This window comes from Callospermophilus lateralis, chromosome 2, assembly GCF_048772815.1.
Source record: "Callospermophilus lateralis isolate mCalLat2 chromosome 2, mCalLat2.hap1, whole genome shotgun sequence".
Taxonomy (NCBI): domain Eukaryota; kingdom Metazoa; phylum Chordata; class Mammalia; order Rodentia; family Sciuridae; genus Callospermophilus; species Callospermophilus lateralis.
The window spans coordinates 178,095,978-178,114,141 of record NC_135306.1 but is presented as its reverse complement, the minus strand read 5'-3'; the positions used below and the strand labels follow the sequence as shown (position 1 = coordinate 178,114,141).

Below are 18,164 nucleotides of genomic sequence, written 5' to 3'. Positions count from 1 at the left end.
CTCGCTGTGGGTGGCCAGGGCTGTCCAGAACATTCTTTTATTTATCTTAGAGGAGCTGTTATAATTGTTGACCAGAACTACTGGCATTTGGGGTTCACACATCACTGGATTCACGGTCTGTTGGCATTTGAAGAGTAGGACCCACAGTGTTTCTCACAGAGAGAAGTTCCATAGTTGATGCTCGAAATGACCCAGTTCAGGACCACAGGCAGCCCCCACCGTTAGGGCTGTGTGTCAGGAGATCTTGTCTGGGCTTGACAGCTTAAAAGCCTTTTGGGGGAGTTCGGCAAAGGGAAATAGTTACGAAAATTATGACAAAACTAACCCATTTAATATCCCATAGCCAGTGAAAATGTTTATAAAGAGCCTGCAGGAACAGCGAACTCACTGGTGTTAAAATGGTTTAAGTGGAGAAAAAAATGAAACCCAGCATATAACATTTTGAGTGTAAAATGATCCCAGTTATGTTTTTAAAAATTCATAGCAGAAAGAGGAAATGGAAAGGTACTAAGATGTTACCAGGAGCTATTTCTGGGGAGCAGAATTATGGATTCATCTTTCTTTGCTTTTTATTTATACACATTCTTAATATACAAAAGTTGATTATCCCTAACTTTAGTAAGCATCTATTTTGTAATTAGGAATAAAAAAAGATTTTTCACAGCAGAAATATAAATCCTCATATTTTTTGGGGGGAAACTCCTCTTTGAGGATTAGAAAACTCCACTGTGCCTCATTGTTCTGGTTTCTCAGGTGACTCTTCTTGGGCTGAATTAACACATTCCATTGTGTAGAATAACACCTATTTGACACAGGCGCTGAGGTGATACAGAAGACTTGACAGTTTTAATGGTACCAGATGAATAATGACTTTAAGAGATGGGATTGGCTTGTGACTCACTAAATGGCATGTTCTTTTGCAGTCAGGGCACAGGGTGCTTTATTATCTGTTTATAAGAGATATGTATTTGGAACCTTTCATCAGGGAGAATATTCTAGTTTCATTCACCTGGTTAAATTAGAGCAGTCCCGAGAAGTTTTGCAGACCCAGAAACAACAACAAAACTGTAATAATTACAATAATTACTGGTCCTTTACCTTGTGCTCAGCGAATTCGATTACTTTCTCACAACATCTCACAAAATACATATTTTTACCCCGAATGTAAACGTGAGAAAACTGGAGGAGGAGGTTGAGCCACTTACTCATATTCTTCAGGTTGTCAGTTTGTGTATTTGGGATTTAAATCCCTGTCATTTGTCTCCAGAACTTATTATGCTCATAAAGTTTTCTGGGGAGTCTAGTAAAATTCATGCAGGAATTTATATTAAACCATCTGTTTTTCTTTTAAATGAAATAAGAGCTGGGAGCCAATGATATTTGGACCCAGTAAAAACACCTGAAAAAGATAGCACTTTTTAGTGAGTGTTTTCTGTTTGACATTACCCAAGTTGTCAAAACTAGAATTTCAGAAGTTTATTAGGTATTTAAAAGTAATTTATTTGAAATTTGAAGAACATTTGTATTTTTTCAGCTTAGCATTGGATTTTCTTAGAAGAAAAGACTGGCCTGGGCAGCTGAATAAGCCAAGGAGCAGACAGACTCCCTTTGTAATTGAGGCTTCACCCTTTATGGAGTCTCTGACCTTGGGGAAATAATTTAACTTCATAGCCCAGTATTTCTCATCTGTAAAATGGGATTAATAGTACCTACCTTACAGAGTTCTTGCAAGACATAAATGAATGTAACGTTCATAAAGCGTTTGGCACAGCGCCTGACGCACGGTTATGGCATTCATTGATGGTAGCTATTATTTTATTACTGGGAGTTGAGAAGATCAGTTCTGCCGCTAACATTGGCACTGAGCAAGTCACTTAGCTCTTCTGGATCTGAGACTCCAGTGGGAATAACTACAGTTTCCTATAAGGTAAAGATGAAACAAAATTATGGATGAGGCAGGTTTTTTTTTTTTTTTTTTTTTTTTTTTTTCAGAAGCGTGAGGGGCTCCACCAGTATACATAGTAAAGATGGAAGGAAACAGCAGACAAGCCAGAGGGGCAGAGTAATTAAGTCTCCTTGAAGTCATAACTGAGGCTTTGTCACAGGAGTTCAGTTTGCGTAGAACAAGTTGAGTGAGTTATACTTTATCCCCTGTGAGAAAAAGATTTCACCCAGAAACCTAGCCGTTCGGCTCACCAATCATCCTGATTTGTGGCCTTTCATCAAGAAAGGGCGAGCTCTGACTGGACCTGGCAGGAGATCTTATTGCATCTTTTCGCAGGCTGTGCCTTCTGGTTAACAGGGCGCTTCTTGACAGGCCTGGCTGAAGTTTACTCTTGTACTCAGGAGTGGAGGAAAGAGCCTATTCCTTCGGCCTTGCAAGCTGTGGAAGCATCAAGGGCAGGTGTGTGTATTTGTACCCCACAAACCATGTGCTTATAAAAATCATCTGCATCCAAATTGCCATCAGGGTTCAGCAAAGTTTTGCCTCAGCCAACTCCGCAGGACCATATGGGAATACTTACTGGCCCTGGGTTCTAAAGCAAATAAAGAGTCAGGGCAAACAAAGTGAAATTACATTAGTCCTGCTACACTCATTGAAATGGACTCCACATTCTCCAGGGGTTTCCTAGGATGGCACCATGCTACAGCGAGGGCAAGAAAGATGCCACCAGAGGCTGATTTGTACCTGGGGATTATGAATCTTTTCAAGGACTGTTTCTCAGGTCTAGTCACCCTAGATTCCTACAGGATCACATTGTCTTCAAACTATAGCACCAGCCCCATTGTCAACCAGATTTAATCTAACAGCTAGGACTGCTTTCCTACAGTGGGCCATTTGGGGGTATTGCATATTAAAATGTTGAGTCTTTGACACTGTTTTGAAAATTAATCTGAAGGCTTGATGGGGGACTTCCATGTTTTTATTATTACTTTTTAAAACAGCAGTTGATATAGGAGTGGGAAGGGGACAGATTTGAACTTAACATGCCCCCTTAGCTACCCTTCCCCAAAAGATGATTTAAAAACAGGCAGAGAGCCAGAGAATTTTCAAGGCTAACTTTCTCACGTGGAAGAGAAAAATTATTGCAATGCCCTTTAGCTAAGTACACTCACTTCAGCTTTTATGGATGACGGCAGTCACGTGCTCACCTCTTATGAGGAAGAGAGCTTGAAAGGATCACAAGGCAGAACCTCTGGAGACTGGGGCTGGGATGATATCTGATACCAAGGCACAGGTAGTACCCAGTAAGGGTGTTTTTTTTTTTTCCCCAAGGTTTCTTTTGATGAAGTTATGTTCTTTCCACAACACTGAAGTAGACTAACCCCCTTTTCATCTTACCCATCATTGCTTGAGTAGGAGAGAGCTGTTTCTGAGTCTTAGAAGACTTGCAAGTCTCTATTATAATAAGCGTTTTTTGCAGGATGCACACTTGAAGATAGAGGCTCTTCTACTCTTTAGCATTTGCATAAGTGTATGAAGGACTGAAGAGAAGAATAGTGGGAATTATGCACAAAAGTAGATGAAGATCTCTAGTCAACTCTAGCATATGTTGACACAGAACCGAGAATTATCCAAAGCATTCAGAAAAATGACAGATTTGAAATAGAATAGGAGGGGTAATTTCAATGTGAACCTTTGTGGGATCAATAAAATGTAGAAATGACACACAACCAGGTACAGAAAGAAAAGCAGATCTGTCCAGGATTAGAATGGGGTATAACTGGATTTTTGTGTTATTTTCATATGTGTATAGGGGTGTGTGTGTGTGTGTGTGTGTGTGCACGCGCGCGTGTATGAGCACACACATGGATTTAAAGTAAGCTAACCGTTAAAGTATGTTGTATAAAATTTTGTCTGTATAAAATATGTTTCATACTTTGGACTCAGTCATTCTTGGTTAATACTTTTTTGTTGTTGTTTATAAAGTTTGGGATAAAATAATCACTTGTTTCTGAACCAGGTGAATAGTTATAACTGCAGTTATATGGATTTGGTGTCCAGATTTTGTGAAGATTTATATCTGAATAATTCCTATTTGATTTTAGTAATCCTTATACAGCAGGGAAGTAGCGAGGTACAAGGTTTAACAAATTTAGGAAAATTCAGGTCACCTTACCGATGGAGTGCCCACTGGGAAATTGTCTTCTTTGTAAATTTGGCACTATGACTCACCTCCCTGACCTTTTCATCTCTCTCTCACACTCTTGAAGTTTAAACACTGTTCCTTTTATGTGGAGTGACATCATTCTGACTCTCTGCTTGGAGAACTACTAAACTTTTAAGGCCCAGTTAAAATATATACTCTTTTCTTGAGGACTTCCCCAAATAGAACTAATTCCTTTCATCGATACTTCTCATAGAATAACCTCAATAATGATGGCTCAAACTCACAGAGCATTGGATGTGCACTGGGCTCTTTACATGCCTATCTTAGATCAATTTGTTGTTTCTCTATCAGAATACCATAGACTGGGTTATTTATTTCTTACAGATATGGAGGCTAGGAAGTCCAATATCAAGGTGTCTGTACCTGGTGAGGGCCTTCTTGCTGTGTCATTGTGAAGCTGAAGACAAGCAGATGGGAAAGGGAGAAAATAAAAGAGGGCCAGACTTGTTTTTATGGCATATCCTCTCTCAAGATAAGAAGCCCACCCCTGTGGTAGCGACGTTTATCCATTAATGAGGACTTCCTAACCACTGAGTTCCTTCTCACTCTCCCTCCCCTCACATGCACATACGCATATGTACTTTCTAGTCCTGTCCATCACACTTTGGTATGTATGCACTCCCAAATGAAAAGGGGAGATTCAAGATGGTAAGAAAGACATCTTGGGATCTCTGTCAAATGATCATCTTTAAAAATCGACTCTCATACAGATGTAAAATGAGCACTTGTTCAGAATTTTACTGAACTTCTTGAGGAATGATAGAAGCAAGAATGTTGTTAAAAGTTCCCAGGAGAACCATAAGTTTATGTGAAATACAATAATGTTGAAGTGGATTTACAAATAGAGGCAGAGCAAGGGTGGAAGCCTCCACTGGAAAAAATTTGTTTGCTCTATAGACAAGAATTTCCATTGCTTTCAGTTATCTACAGGTTACAAGTTATCAAGTAGCCCTAAGAATAAGGCCCAGGATCAGACAATCCCTAGAGGTTCCAGTGCTGCATTAAAAGGATGCCTACTCCAAAGTCAAATTTCCCCTCTACCCCCAAGAAATAGTATTGCATAGCAAAGAATATAGGCTCATGGTTTAGGCAGGCAAGATCCACATCCAACTCTCAAGCTTATTGAGTTACCTTAAGTTTGGAGAATAATACAAAAAAGTCCACACACGTGTGCCCATGTCTCTCTCTCTCTCTCTCTCTCTCTCTCTCTCTCTCTCTCTCTCGCACACACACACACTCACTCAAATATCACACAGAGATTTTGAGAGAATTGAATGTAATGGTATAGGAAAAGCCCACCTGGTAGGTACACACTGCTAAATATTAGGTATTATTATTGGCAAACAGAGCAGCTATCAAGGTGTTTGACATAAGTTGTGGTTAATACATGTACCTTGAGGAACTAAATCAGGAGCGAACAAACTTTTTCCCTTTCAAAGAGTCCTGGATGTACCAACTCCAAATATGCCACTTTGGTACATTGATTATTTTGAGCTAAGGCACTTGAAAAATATCAGATGCAGGGAGAGGCTCTCTCTGAGCTCCCCTTTTCTGGCTAAAGACAGATCCTGCAAAAGACACTCAGTTGTCACCAGTTCCCTCCCCTGGAGTTTGAGTAACAGGGAAAATCAGCTCTTATCACAGGAGAGGAGACCAGAAGTTAACAACACCTGCAGACAAACTTGTCACAAGCTACTCTGCCTCCCATCTGTTTTCCCATGGGCCCCTTCCTCTTTTCCTACAAATCATTCCCTCTCCCCTGGTTTCCTGCATTCCCCTCCCCTTTCCCCTCTGAAGACCTTACGTAGACTCCCAGATCTCACTGACTTTGGGAGTGTTCAACATTTTTTTTTTTCCCTGTGACCTATACTCTAAAGGTTCAGGTAGTAAATATTTTATGCTTTACAGGCCATATGGTGTTTGTTGCAACTCTTAACTCTGCTCTAGTATCTTGAAAGCAGTCACAGACAGTATTTAAACAAACCGTGTGGTTGTATTCCAGTGAAATGTTACCAAGCAGGCATTGGGTGGGATTTTTCCTCTGGACTAAGGTTTGTGACGGGTGGACTCAGTGAATAGAATGGTTAATTCAAAAGCTTGGGGAGGAGGACTATTTACCAGTCACACCTGTCCGTAGACCTTGCCAGCGTCACTCACCAGGAAAACTCTGGACAGGGTTTGGCCAGTGCTAACCAGAAGCTGTAACACAATGTGGTAGGTGTTATTTCCCTGTGCTATTGTTAGAAGTAAAGTGACTCCTGGAATTGCAGGCAGATCTATGCTTCATTCTCTTGTCAGCCACATACTAGTTAAGTGGTCATGGGCAAGTCATCCATCATGTCTATAACTTGGATATGCCAGCCCTGTGATACTCACGGGGAAACATAAGCTATGAACTATTCTACCAAAGTAGTATTTATTTCCAGAGTGGGAAGAGAGTTTTCTATGGGTTCTTCAGTTGTGTGGGATCCGTGTAACTTTTATGGCTAGTTAGTGGATCAGCAAAGGGATAAAGATACAGGATGAAATAGGATAATATAAAGTATATATATATATATATATATATATATATATATATATATATATATATATAATCACAACAAAACAGTATCCAGAGAGACAAATACTTTCTAAAGTTGATTGTTTTGTATTGATTTTTGAAAGGTCATCAAATGTTGCAACCATGTCAAGTGGTCTTATAAATATGCATTTGTCTCGAAACATGTTTAAATAACTTTTCATACTTGGTTAAATGGTCTTTTTTTCTTTAATCGTGACCAATTCTGTAAAAGTGAGTATATCAACTCAATCCAAAGTTGGGAGAAAATATTCAGACCATTAAGACCAACTGAAATGACCACACACTTTAAAGAAGGTCCATTAACCATGCAAATATGAAGTTACCTGCACTGGTGCTTACCTGCCCTAGTGCTGAGCGCAATTAACTAAACAATGAGGCCCGTTAACAACTACTTGTGAGGCATTAAGCCTTGGAAAACTTGGCTTTGATGAGTTGGAAAGGTAGAGAAAGATGGAATTTAGTCCCATTTTTGCAGACTTTGAGTACAAAAAAATCTTGTTTTGCACAGGTCATTAGAGCTAACACTCTTTGTGAACTGTACCCTCTTCCCCCTGCAACAATAATAATAATAATAAAAGAATTATTTGTGTTTTTGATGTCCCTTGAGGATCTTTCTACTGAATAGAGCTAGGTGAGGACACAGTTCAGGTAGGTCAGTGTCTGGAAACAATCTACCCTTTGTTCTTGAAGTTGATTTGAAACTGTGTACCCTGCTTTAGGACAGAGTCTGCTCTTAGATGTGTGTGTTATGTAAATGGAAGATAAAAGCCTATGCTGAGCCATCAGACAGGACAGAGCTGCTTGCTAGCTTAGTGCCTTTGCCATATTGCTTAATCTGAGCCTCAGTGTTCTTGTGTGTAAGATGGGGAAAAAGACGAGATCTACCCACGGCCTCATCATTATCATTTCTGTTGTTTTCTTTTTAAAAAACAAAACAAAACAAAACAAAACAAAAAAAAACCAAAAAAACCCTCCAAGTTAGCATTCAGATTGGTGACAAAAGTGGGCATAATTTGGAGTTACAATAAACTTAACAGTGACTGTTCCTTTAATCCTCCTTTACAGTATACATCTGCACGATGATTATGTTGTCTTTGGTTTTCCAGGCCCTTTCCTTTATGTTCTTTCATTTCTGTTTTCTTTGGGATTGGACCTTGGCTTCATCATCGTATGCCTAGGGGTTTTGCAATCAGTTCTGAGCCAGCCTTTCCTCCAGTGCTCTCTGCTGAACCCCCATCCTACATGGAGCCAAATCAGTTTTCTAAAAGTCAGCTGTCATTCTGACCCTCCTCACCTCTTGTTGGGCAGGGGAGAAAGATGTTTCCTGTGGCCTCCAGATTCAGGCTCCACCGTCTGGCTCTCTCAGGTTTAGCTTCCATTTGTACCAGACTTTCAAGTCTTCTGCTCCTGGGGACTGTGCTCCAGCCACACCCAGCAAGTCTCCACACTGGCTAAATACTTCCACACCACTCTTGTCATGGCCTGGACAGACCTTTTCTTTCTGATTCCTAAGGCCCATGCTTGTTTCCTTTCCAAGTCCCAGACTCATGCCTTCTCTTGCCCTTTCTTTCTGAGACCCCAGGAGTGTTGATCTATTGTCCCACACATTTGAAGTTGACCTGCTGCCCTGGGTTCTGTGCCCACTGTAATGTTCCCTGCCTTTCTTGGCCCACAGGTTCCCTGCCTTTCTTGGCCCACAGGTTATGCCAGGTATTTTCTCCTTTATCTCACAGCACCTCTAATATTATTGATTACAACACTTTGCACATTGTTTAATAAATCATCCATTATGTATCACATGGACCATCTCAGACTTGTCTATACCTCAGACTTGTCTATACCTTCTATGGGCCATAGATGGCCCATAGAAGGTGCTCCGTAAATGCTTGTGAATGACTGAATTGTTACCAGTTATGTTAATAAGCATGTTTTGCATACTCAATTAACAGACTTGAAGGAGTCATGCTTGTAGCTTCTTTGTCCTCCCAGAACCTACCATAGGTAGGTGCATAAGAAATGATTGTTAACCAACTACCCGATCAATTGGATATGTGGAATAATGGGAACTCGGAAAAGTGTGTGTGCCTTCTTTTCTCAAATTCAGGGCCATTACCCAGAATTTTAAGCTGATTAACGTGGTTGTCATGACAGAAGAGAGAAACATTTAACCCTGGACAATGTATCTCCAGTGGGTTATTTATAACCCAACAATATGGCAGCTGAGGGCTTTAGTGGCTGACATAGACGCTACCCTGATGGCTATGGAAACACCTCAAATGGCACTAGGAGGATGGTGAATTCATATTGCATGCAGTGCTCAAAGAATTAAATTGTTACCACTTAATATTCATTGAATGTCAGCACTGTACTTTTGTACTCGGAAAAAATAGAGGAGACACACACTTCGTGCAGTGGGCTTTGTTAGCTATAATTAGTTGGTGATAGAACAGTGTTGATACAGCAGTTCAGCAGTTAAAGGAAAGCAGTGCCCTTGGTACAAATGTGAGTATATTTGTACATCTGGTTCTGCTATGCTTACTATGTTTCAGCACCGGGAATGTTCTGGAGCATGACAGCTAAGCTAGGAGAATTTCATCAGCTTGTAGTTTTAGGAAAATATGAACAGCCCCATTTCTGATGTACCGTAGTTCAGTAACATACTCTTTCATTTTGGTTTTGTGTGATATCTGGAATTCTAGATTTTTTGTTTCCTTTTGTATTAGATATACCTGAAAATTCTGTGTACAGACCTAAATTGTAATTTCACTTCTCATCATAAAAAGAAAGCTAATTCTGATTATATTTGGATGGATCTGAATGCATTTACCTTTGCACTGTTTGGGAAAGCAGGAAATAAAATTGCAAAGCAAAAAGACATGTTTTAAGAGACTTCACAGACTACATTGTTTCTAAAGTCTTTCACCAGTGAATGGGCAGTGTATATGCCAGGTGGCTAACCATGGAACCTTGGGATCCTTGGTTTTGTCCCTCTTTCAGTATTTGAGGAACAAAGGCTAAAGTAAGGGAACTTACTTGTCCAGGGGCACACTGCTGATTGCTAATAAATGTAGGAAGAGTGCAAAAGTCCCCGGACTCCACAACCAGATAAGAAAGTTTATCTGTCAGTAAAAGTTGTCCCTCTTTAGAGACCTGTTAGGAAAAGAAAATTTGGACATAGTTGTTTTTCGCTTGTGACTTGACATCTCTACAAATGACAAATAACATACATCTTCACCAGTGTTCTAAAAATCAAACTTATATATTTTTCCCTTCCCCAATGAAATATGCATTCCTTTTTGAGATTTTAGAGGCCTCCATTTGACTGCATAACCAACCTGGCAAATTAGTTCATGACAGGAAAAACTAAACCTTGGAAATTTTGTCAATGAACTGTAGTAATTTTGAGCAGTATCTGTAGTTATTAATGACCCCCCCACCAGAGTTCAGGGGATCAATTTTCTGGCACTTTGTTATAGCTAAACTCATTTTTATTCTCCAAGTGCAGAAACATTTTAGCTTTCAAAATTAAGTGGATGGAAAGAGAAGTACATTAGAAATTAGGAAACCTGAGTTCTATTTCCAGCTCTGATTCCTTTTGTTAAAGTGAGTCTTTTTAATGATCAGTTTTCCAAAGTGTGGAATATATATTATTGGTATTAGGCAGGATGCTTTAGAGTAGACAGACCTTAAACAAAATTTTAATAGTCATGTGTTTATTTTGACGTGTAGTTGAAAAATGAAACCGACATGTCCAAATTATGACTGCATAGATGATATTATTCAGGGCAAAAGTAAAAATGACTTGTGTAAAATTATAACACATTTAACCTAAATTAAGTCATATTACAAGTGAGTAAGACAAAGATCACAAAGATGATATTCAACAAAGTTAAGCACAGGATTAGATAAGGTCCCTTCTACCATAAAAATTCTGTGATTCTGTTAATGTAAGCCTGGTATTTATTTATTCATTGTTGTGCTTACAGGTTTTGCATTTGTCTTATCAGAGTATGTTTAGGTTTGATGGTTTAACATCACAAAAAAAATTTTAGCTTTTATGCTATCTAAATTTTGTGATAAGAATGAAAGCTCTCATGTTACACTGGAAGACTTTTATAGATAAAGTCAGTGGAACGCATAAGCACAACATTGGGGTTTTAAAGAGGACTACGAGATGTTAAACACATTGAAATTCTGTTTAATGTTTGGTGAGGATAATGCTTTATTTCTGACATGGAAATACAGGTTAATTGCGTGCACAAAGGGTTTTACTAAGCATATGGTCTCAAGAAGAACCCCATGACGTAGGATACCACACGATAACAGTTTCTCTGAAAATCTATCAATGATACTGAATGAATGTGTTATTGGAAAAAATAACAGACATGGTCAGAAGAGAACTCCATAATGGAAGCAGTAATGTATCATATACTTTTATGGGTAATGTGTCAAGACTGAATAAATGGGGAGTGGTTTATTTGTTTGAATACGCAAGGAGATACATAACCATCTGATGATCAAGCATCAAAAACAAGATTCGAGGCTTGGCACAAAACTTGGAGAATTAATTAGAAAACAGTTTAAGATGGTCACTCAGGCCTCCCCTAAGAAAATCTGCCAGCAAATCCAGCACTGTCACCTCTCCATGGCCTGGTTTAGCACTTGCCTTTGATGAATGGGTCATTGGTCTATGAATTCACACAGGCCATGAATTCTGACACTGCAAATAGAAAGGGTATGACTGGCGAGGTTATATCTAGGAGGAGATTGTCAGGTTGCTGAGGGCACCAGATACCACACCACACAAGGTAAAACAAACTGTGACTGCTTAAACGGAGTAGAGAAGATTTCAGGGGGTCATTATAGGTGTTTTCAAATATTTGAAGAACTGTCACATGGAAAAGGGACTAGATTCTTTTAGTCTTGTTATTTCAGAGTGCAGAAGTAGGAATAAGAAGTAGTTAGGGGGTGCTGGGGTTGTGGTAGAGCACTCGCCTAGCACATATGAGGCCCTGGGTTCAATTCTCAGCACCACATAAAAATAAATAAAATAAAGGGATAAAAAAAAAAAAAGAAGTAGTGAGGGGAAGAACATAATGAATTTAAAGACTGGATTATGGGTCCAGTACTGTGCTGGGTATTGTGTATGTGATATCCCATTAATTTTTTAAAAAATATTTTTAGTTGAAGATGGACACAATGCCTTTATTTTATTTATTTTTATGTGGTGCTGAGGATCAAACCCAGTGCCTCGCAGGTGAGGCAAGCGCTCTTCCACTGAGCTATGATCCCAGCCCTCTCATGAATTTTTGCAAAGTCCTTGAGAGTAGTTATTATTATCTTCTATTGTAGAAAGAGAGACAGATCAGAGAAATTAAATTTTTCTATTTCTCTGATCTATAAACACACACACACACACACACACACACACACACACACACATTTTTCTGTGCTGGGGATTTGAACCCAGGCCCTTGAGTAGGCTAGGCAAGCCTTCTACCACTGATCCCTACACCCAACCCTGATATGGATCACTAATATGATTTGTTAATACGTGTGGAGTGGGATTCAGAGCCTCGCAGTCTGGCTCTAACAGTCGAACACATTTCGCCCTTGCTCTTCTGCATCTCTCTTTTTGGAAAGTGCATTCTATGTCAGATCCTGTATTTTGACAGTTAATATCCTCATAGTGGTGTAGCAAATTATTATTCCCATTTTACAGATGAGAAAAAAACGAAGCTCAAAGGAATTAATAAATTTGCCCAAAGCAAATGACTCAGCCAAACTAGTTACCCAACAGATCAGGCTCCAGGCCAAGTCTTTGGGCCTTGCTCAGCTTTCCTAGAGGTGCAGAATCTAGAACAGCAGCTTTCTAGCAAGTAGAACTAGCTGAACCCCAAACGGAGCCTGCTGTGGATAGGGCGTGGGCTTGGGATCTCCCTTTTTCTGGAAACCTTGGAATGAAAATTTATATGCACTAGATAAGGAAGGGGTAGAGGAAATTCAAGCATCATATCAAGTGTTGAACCAGATGCCCTGTGAGGTTTTTCTTCTGCTCTGGGATTTTATAACGCCGTGTTTTCGTCTCATCTTCCCATGTCATCTTGTTTTCCCCTGGGTGTCCTCAAACGGATGTGCAAATCTCACTCTGATATTTGAATCTGGCTCTGGGGGTTAGATTGCCTCGGTAAGATATTCACTTGCTAGGATATTTGACATGATGCCTTGGGGGAAATGTTAGGTCATCTTCGAAGTCAGCAGCATAAACAGGAAGCGGTAAAGTTGTTAACTAAGGAGGAAAATGGAGTGTGAGGGTCTCCCCACAAGGTGCAAAGGTGGATCTCCCTGCAGCGTCAGGGTCTCTCTTGGACATGCTCTTGGAGTGAAAATGTCTGGCTGTCTTGACTCATCTTTTCAAGATGTTTATCAGATGCCCATTTTGGGAGTAGTTGTTTCCCTAGGGTTGTCTCAACTTTAATTACCTCCACTGCAACTTGCCCATTCCACCAGACGTCTTATTTTCAGCTCTGAGTGTCTGTGGGAAGACATGCCTTTCTTCCTATGACCCCAGGTGATATGTGCCTTGCAGTCCTGCAGTGAGGCTCTGACATGCTGTCCGTCTTGCCTTCTGAAACTCTTGTCTCTTCCTTTGTCCTTAGTCCTGCAAGGAACCAAGTACATCAGTGTCCCAGGTTCAGGGCTTCTGCCTACATTTGGGTTTGCATGTTTATGCTCCCCACTCCCCTCAGTTCCTATCAATCCTCTGTACATTTTCCAAGCATAGAACTTTTCTTGGATGACATCATGTTGGTGGTGTGGATGGGGCAGCCAAAGCTTGCCCTGGACTCTTCATGTCATTCCAGCTCAACGCTGAGAAGAATCACTTGCCTCCTTTTACCTGCCCCCTACTTTTATGTTGTCTGGACTTTATTTAACTGTTAATTCAGCTGGATGTTTAAATGTTTCTCTGGAGGAGGTGGGAAGGTGGGGAAGGAGGTTGAAGTGATTAAATAACTGACTGGTGTTCCCCAGAGTCTCAGAAAGTTTACTGCTCAGTATGGAGCCAAGGTGGCAAATGAGTCCTATACCTCGGGATGGCTGGCTGCTCTAATGTGGGTAGAGGCATAGAGTAAGGGCCTGTTCACATGAGGGGTTTCTATATCTGCCACTTTGGGGGGTGGTTATCCTAATTAGTTGTACATGACAGTAGAATGCACTTTAACACATTATCCATAAAAGGACTATAATTTCTCATTCTTTGTAGAATCACGTTGGTGGTATAGTCATATAAGTACATTAAAAAAAAAATAACCCAGTCAATAAATTGGCTAAGGAACTGAATGGACACTTCACAGAAGAAATACAGTCGATCAACAAATATATAAAAAAATGTTTAACATCTCTAGCAATTAGAGAAATGAAAATCAAAACTAAGATTTCATCTCTGCCACCTTTTATTTAATAAATTCAAAATGATGACAGTGTTGTCCCTATAAATTAGGATAGACTCCCGAGGACTTTGATGTAGTAGCTATACCCGTAGTTCAGCCCAATTGCAGAAGGGGAGAATTGAGCATTGTGTCTATGGATTACCATTAGGAGGAAAACTGGAAAATAATGATACACATGTACACACACACACATCATATTGAATGTATTTACATTTGGTGGTCTGGTGGTTGATTATTAAATGTCCTTTCAAATATTGTGGATTGACAATTACATTCCAGTGAGCATCTTAACTTTTGGTACTGGGACATTACCTATTATTTTTTGAGGGTGACAGTCAGTTGTGGCAGCGAAGAGTCATTTATTCTCTGGAGAAAGTACTTTTACAAGTCAGGTGATGATTGTTGGTGAGACTGGAACCACTGAGATGGAGTGTAATCTAGTCTCCATGACAGAGAAAGACACCAAACATTGCTGTGTATAAAAACAGCATCGAATGTAATTGGGAAGGCCTTTGGGTTACTAGCAAGGTCTCCGAGGGTTAGTGAACTTTCTCTGTGGTAACAGCATATTAATTTATAACCTTTTCAGAAAAAAAGGATTAATTTTTTGTAAGACGTTAAAATCCTGATCAGACCCACTCCAGGAACCCTTCACATTTTCTTCCTCCCTCCCTTCTTTTCTTGTTCTTTCCTTCTTCCTTAATTTCCTTCTTCTCTTACAAAAATAAAACAAATTAAAAGATCATCTATTGAAAAAATGCGAAACTATCTGGGCTTTATACCAGTGTCTTTATTTATTCACGGAAAGTGCCATTCTTAAAACAGATTATTCCTTTAAAAAAAAAAAAAAAAAGGCCAGGTATGCTGGTGCATGTCGGTAATCCTCCCAATGAAGGAGGCTGAGGCAGGAGGATTACAAGTTCAAGGGCCGCTTGGGCACCTTAGCAAGACCCATCTCCAAATAAAATGAAAAGGGATGGGGTATGGCTCAGCAGCAGAGTGCTAGTCTAGCGTGTGTGAGGCCCTGGGTTTTATCCCTAGTGCAGAACAACAACAACAACAAAAAAGCCTGTCAGGCAATATGTATTGGAATCTAGAGCTTTCAGTGTGTTTTCTGCTGCATGCTAACTATCCAGGGTTGGGCTGTGATATGAAATATTGTTCCTTACTTAACGTTTTACTCTCTAATCTACGCATTGCATATTTGCTTCTCTTGTGACCTTCTCTTTGCATTTATAACTGCTGCTTTTCGCCCGTAATCCAAAAGTAAGCAGACATTCCTACAGAGAAATTAAAGGAAGCTGTCAGTGGAGAGTTAATATAGTGAAAACATCCTTAACTCCGCTACCAACCTCTTAAATAATTAAAACTGTATGCTCCAAGAGTCACATTTGCATTTCTTTACCAAGTTTATTTAGTACACTTTGTTACACTCAATTAAATGAGAATGTTCTGTTTCATTTTCTTGGCTTCGGGTTGATCACTTTGCCTTTTGATTCTTATGCCCTGGTGTAATTTCACAGTGCTTAGGTCTCTAAAACCATACATATATTAATGTATATGTAGACACATACATACCCATTAAAAGGCATACTTTGTAGGAAATAGAATCTTTTGCCCAAGGCACCTGAGCATTCCTTGTAACCTGAGGTGTAACTGGGACAACAGATAATTCATGGTATAAAGATGAGCTTGACAAAGTTCTTTTAGCATCCAGTTTTTTTTTTAAGCCTTGTTATTTGGCATCAATTTCCCTCTCCACAATTTGATTTGTGAATCTCTTAGCAAAAACAGAAAGAATACAGGTGTTGAATGGTTGTGGAAAGGAAATTAAATGTAAGTGCTGTCTCTCTGCATCTCCGTTGGCAGAGCCTGTGCAGACGGCTCTCTGTAAATTAGTTCATTGCTTAAGTTATGCATGTTTAAGAAGGAATAAATTAGTTATCCATCTCCTAATGAGTAGTGGGATCAATTGAAGCATGATGAGAGAGAAATAGCATAATTTTGCTTCCTCAGTTGGGGTTCAATATCCCCAAACTTCACTATTAATCACTCTATCAATTTCCTGGGTTATTTCTGATTCTCCAGGTAAGATATTCTTCCCTTTTAATTTTCCTACCAGGTAAGTAAGACTTTTTTGAATTTGTCCAGTGGGGTTGTGGATGAGGGACGCTATCTCCTTCATGCTCCCAAATGTCCCTTGTTACAGTGGGTCCTTTTGCCTCTGCATTGGTTGGTTTGGGTGTGTTCACCTAACAGTCGATATGTATGTGCGATGACAATTGCCAGGGTTCTAATATGTTTAACTGTTATGGGATCTGTTATGTCTACTTTAGGGTCGACCCCATCCCATATGACACTCCAAAACCAGCGGGCCACACGCGGTTTGTCTGCATCTCAGACACACACTCCAGAACAGATGGTATCCAGATGCCTTATGGGGACATCCTTCTCCACACAGGCGATTTCACCGAGCTGGGACTGCCCTCAGAGGTTAAGAAGTTTAATGACTGGTTAGGTAAGGAATGATTGCGTTCTGGCGGCCCCAATTAACCTTTCCCGTCCGAGTGTCACTCACTGCGTCCTAATTGAATTAGAGCACTTGGAAGCCAGCTCAGCCATTTCTCGTATGATATGCGGTGATGTCTAGCTTTAATCCAATTCTGTTAATTAAAGATGAATTTTTAGATATTTAATTTTACTGTGCATCCTTTCAGTGCCTGACCTCGGCGGCTCTGGGGCAGAGGGATGGGAAGCTTTGAAACCGATCTCCTCTCACTCATTCTGCTTTAATGAGGGTATGCGTTGGCACACATGAGACCTAGAATCATATTTTTAATTCACTGGCTCTGCAATCTTTCCCAGATATTAGGATCAAAGATGTACAAATGACCTAGTAGTAAGAGAACGTTTCTAAGAAATGGAAGAGGATGTAACAGTCCTTATATGAAGTGAAGTTGCTCTAGCACAGTGCTGTTTAGGAGCAGCTTTTCTAAGTGTTCTAGAGGGTGCCTACGATCCCTGAAAACAAATCACATCCTGCTGTAAAACTCACCAAATCTAAAATACGAAACTGCCCTGGAACTGTGGAAAGGCACCCACGGGTTGTGGGTTCTGAAAAATACTGGGTCCTAAGTCAGGTAGTTTGCAAGTAGGTATTGCAAAGCAGTCTGGGGATTATTCATATGTTTATTAGAAGATGGATCTGGAGCTGGGGTGTTGCTCAGTGATAGAGCATGTGCTTAGCATGCATCAGAGCCCGGGTCCAATCCCTGATCCATTAAAAAGAGAGGAAAAAAAAGGGGGAATATTTATAAGAATTGTCTTAGGTGGGAGAAAGAAGTAAAGAAGTATAGTATTCTGAGAGCTTAGAAACTCTATAGACACCAAAGAATTATAACATGAAGAGCAGAAATTGCTCTGGAAGATTAATGTCATAAATAATAAGACAGGCAAAAAAGTATTAAGGAGATTCAGGCAAAAACACTAAAATGTTTCCCATCAAACTGAAGTAAAGTTTGAGAAATTTTGAAATGATTGGTTAAATGATAAAATGTATGTGTTAAAGAGAAATAATATTTTTTAAACATGGTTAAAATATTAAAAAAAATAAACAAGCCTAATTAATAACGTAACGATTTTGGTTTTTCATGTGATGTTACAGATCAATCCAGCTTTTAAGCAGTTGAGTCAGAATACATACACCTTACTTTTGGCTATTTTCATTTAATAGTGTTGGTCAGATTTTAAATGGTTTTATGTAATTTTCTTATTTATCCTTTTTAATAGCAATGTGACGTTCATCTTGTTTGCTGTTTCTTAACTTTGTATGACTTTTCTACAAAAATGAACATTTACTTTGATATCAGTTTTTCCTCCGGTAACTGGCATTGAAGTGTGCATTTCCATGCGTATGTCTTTTTGCTTCCATTGACTTATTTCTTAGGATAAAACATTATG

At 39.6% G+C, this 18,164-nt stretch overlaps 1 protein-coding gene across 5 annotated transcripts in view; it reads left to right on the top strand.

Moving 5' to 3' along the window:
- Mpped2 (metallophosphoesterase domain containing 2) overlaps positions 1-18,164 on the top strand; it is a 167,652-nt gene that overhangs the window by 31,028 nt on the left and 118,460 nt on the right. For 2 of the 5 annotated variants that reach the window (XM_076844292.2, XM_076844291.2), the window contains one exon: positions 16,541-16,722. The exons of the other annotated variants lie outside the window; for them this stretch is intronic. In XM_076844292.2, the coding sequence (XP_076700407.1) occupies positions 16,635-16,722 (88 nt within the window). In that variant the 5' untranslated portion in view covers positions 16,541-16,634. The remainder of the gene's footprint in view (positions 1-16,540; positions 16,723-18,164) is intronic. 5 annotated transcript variants of the gene reach the window in all.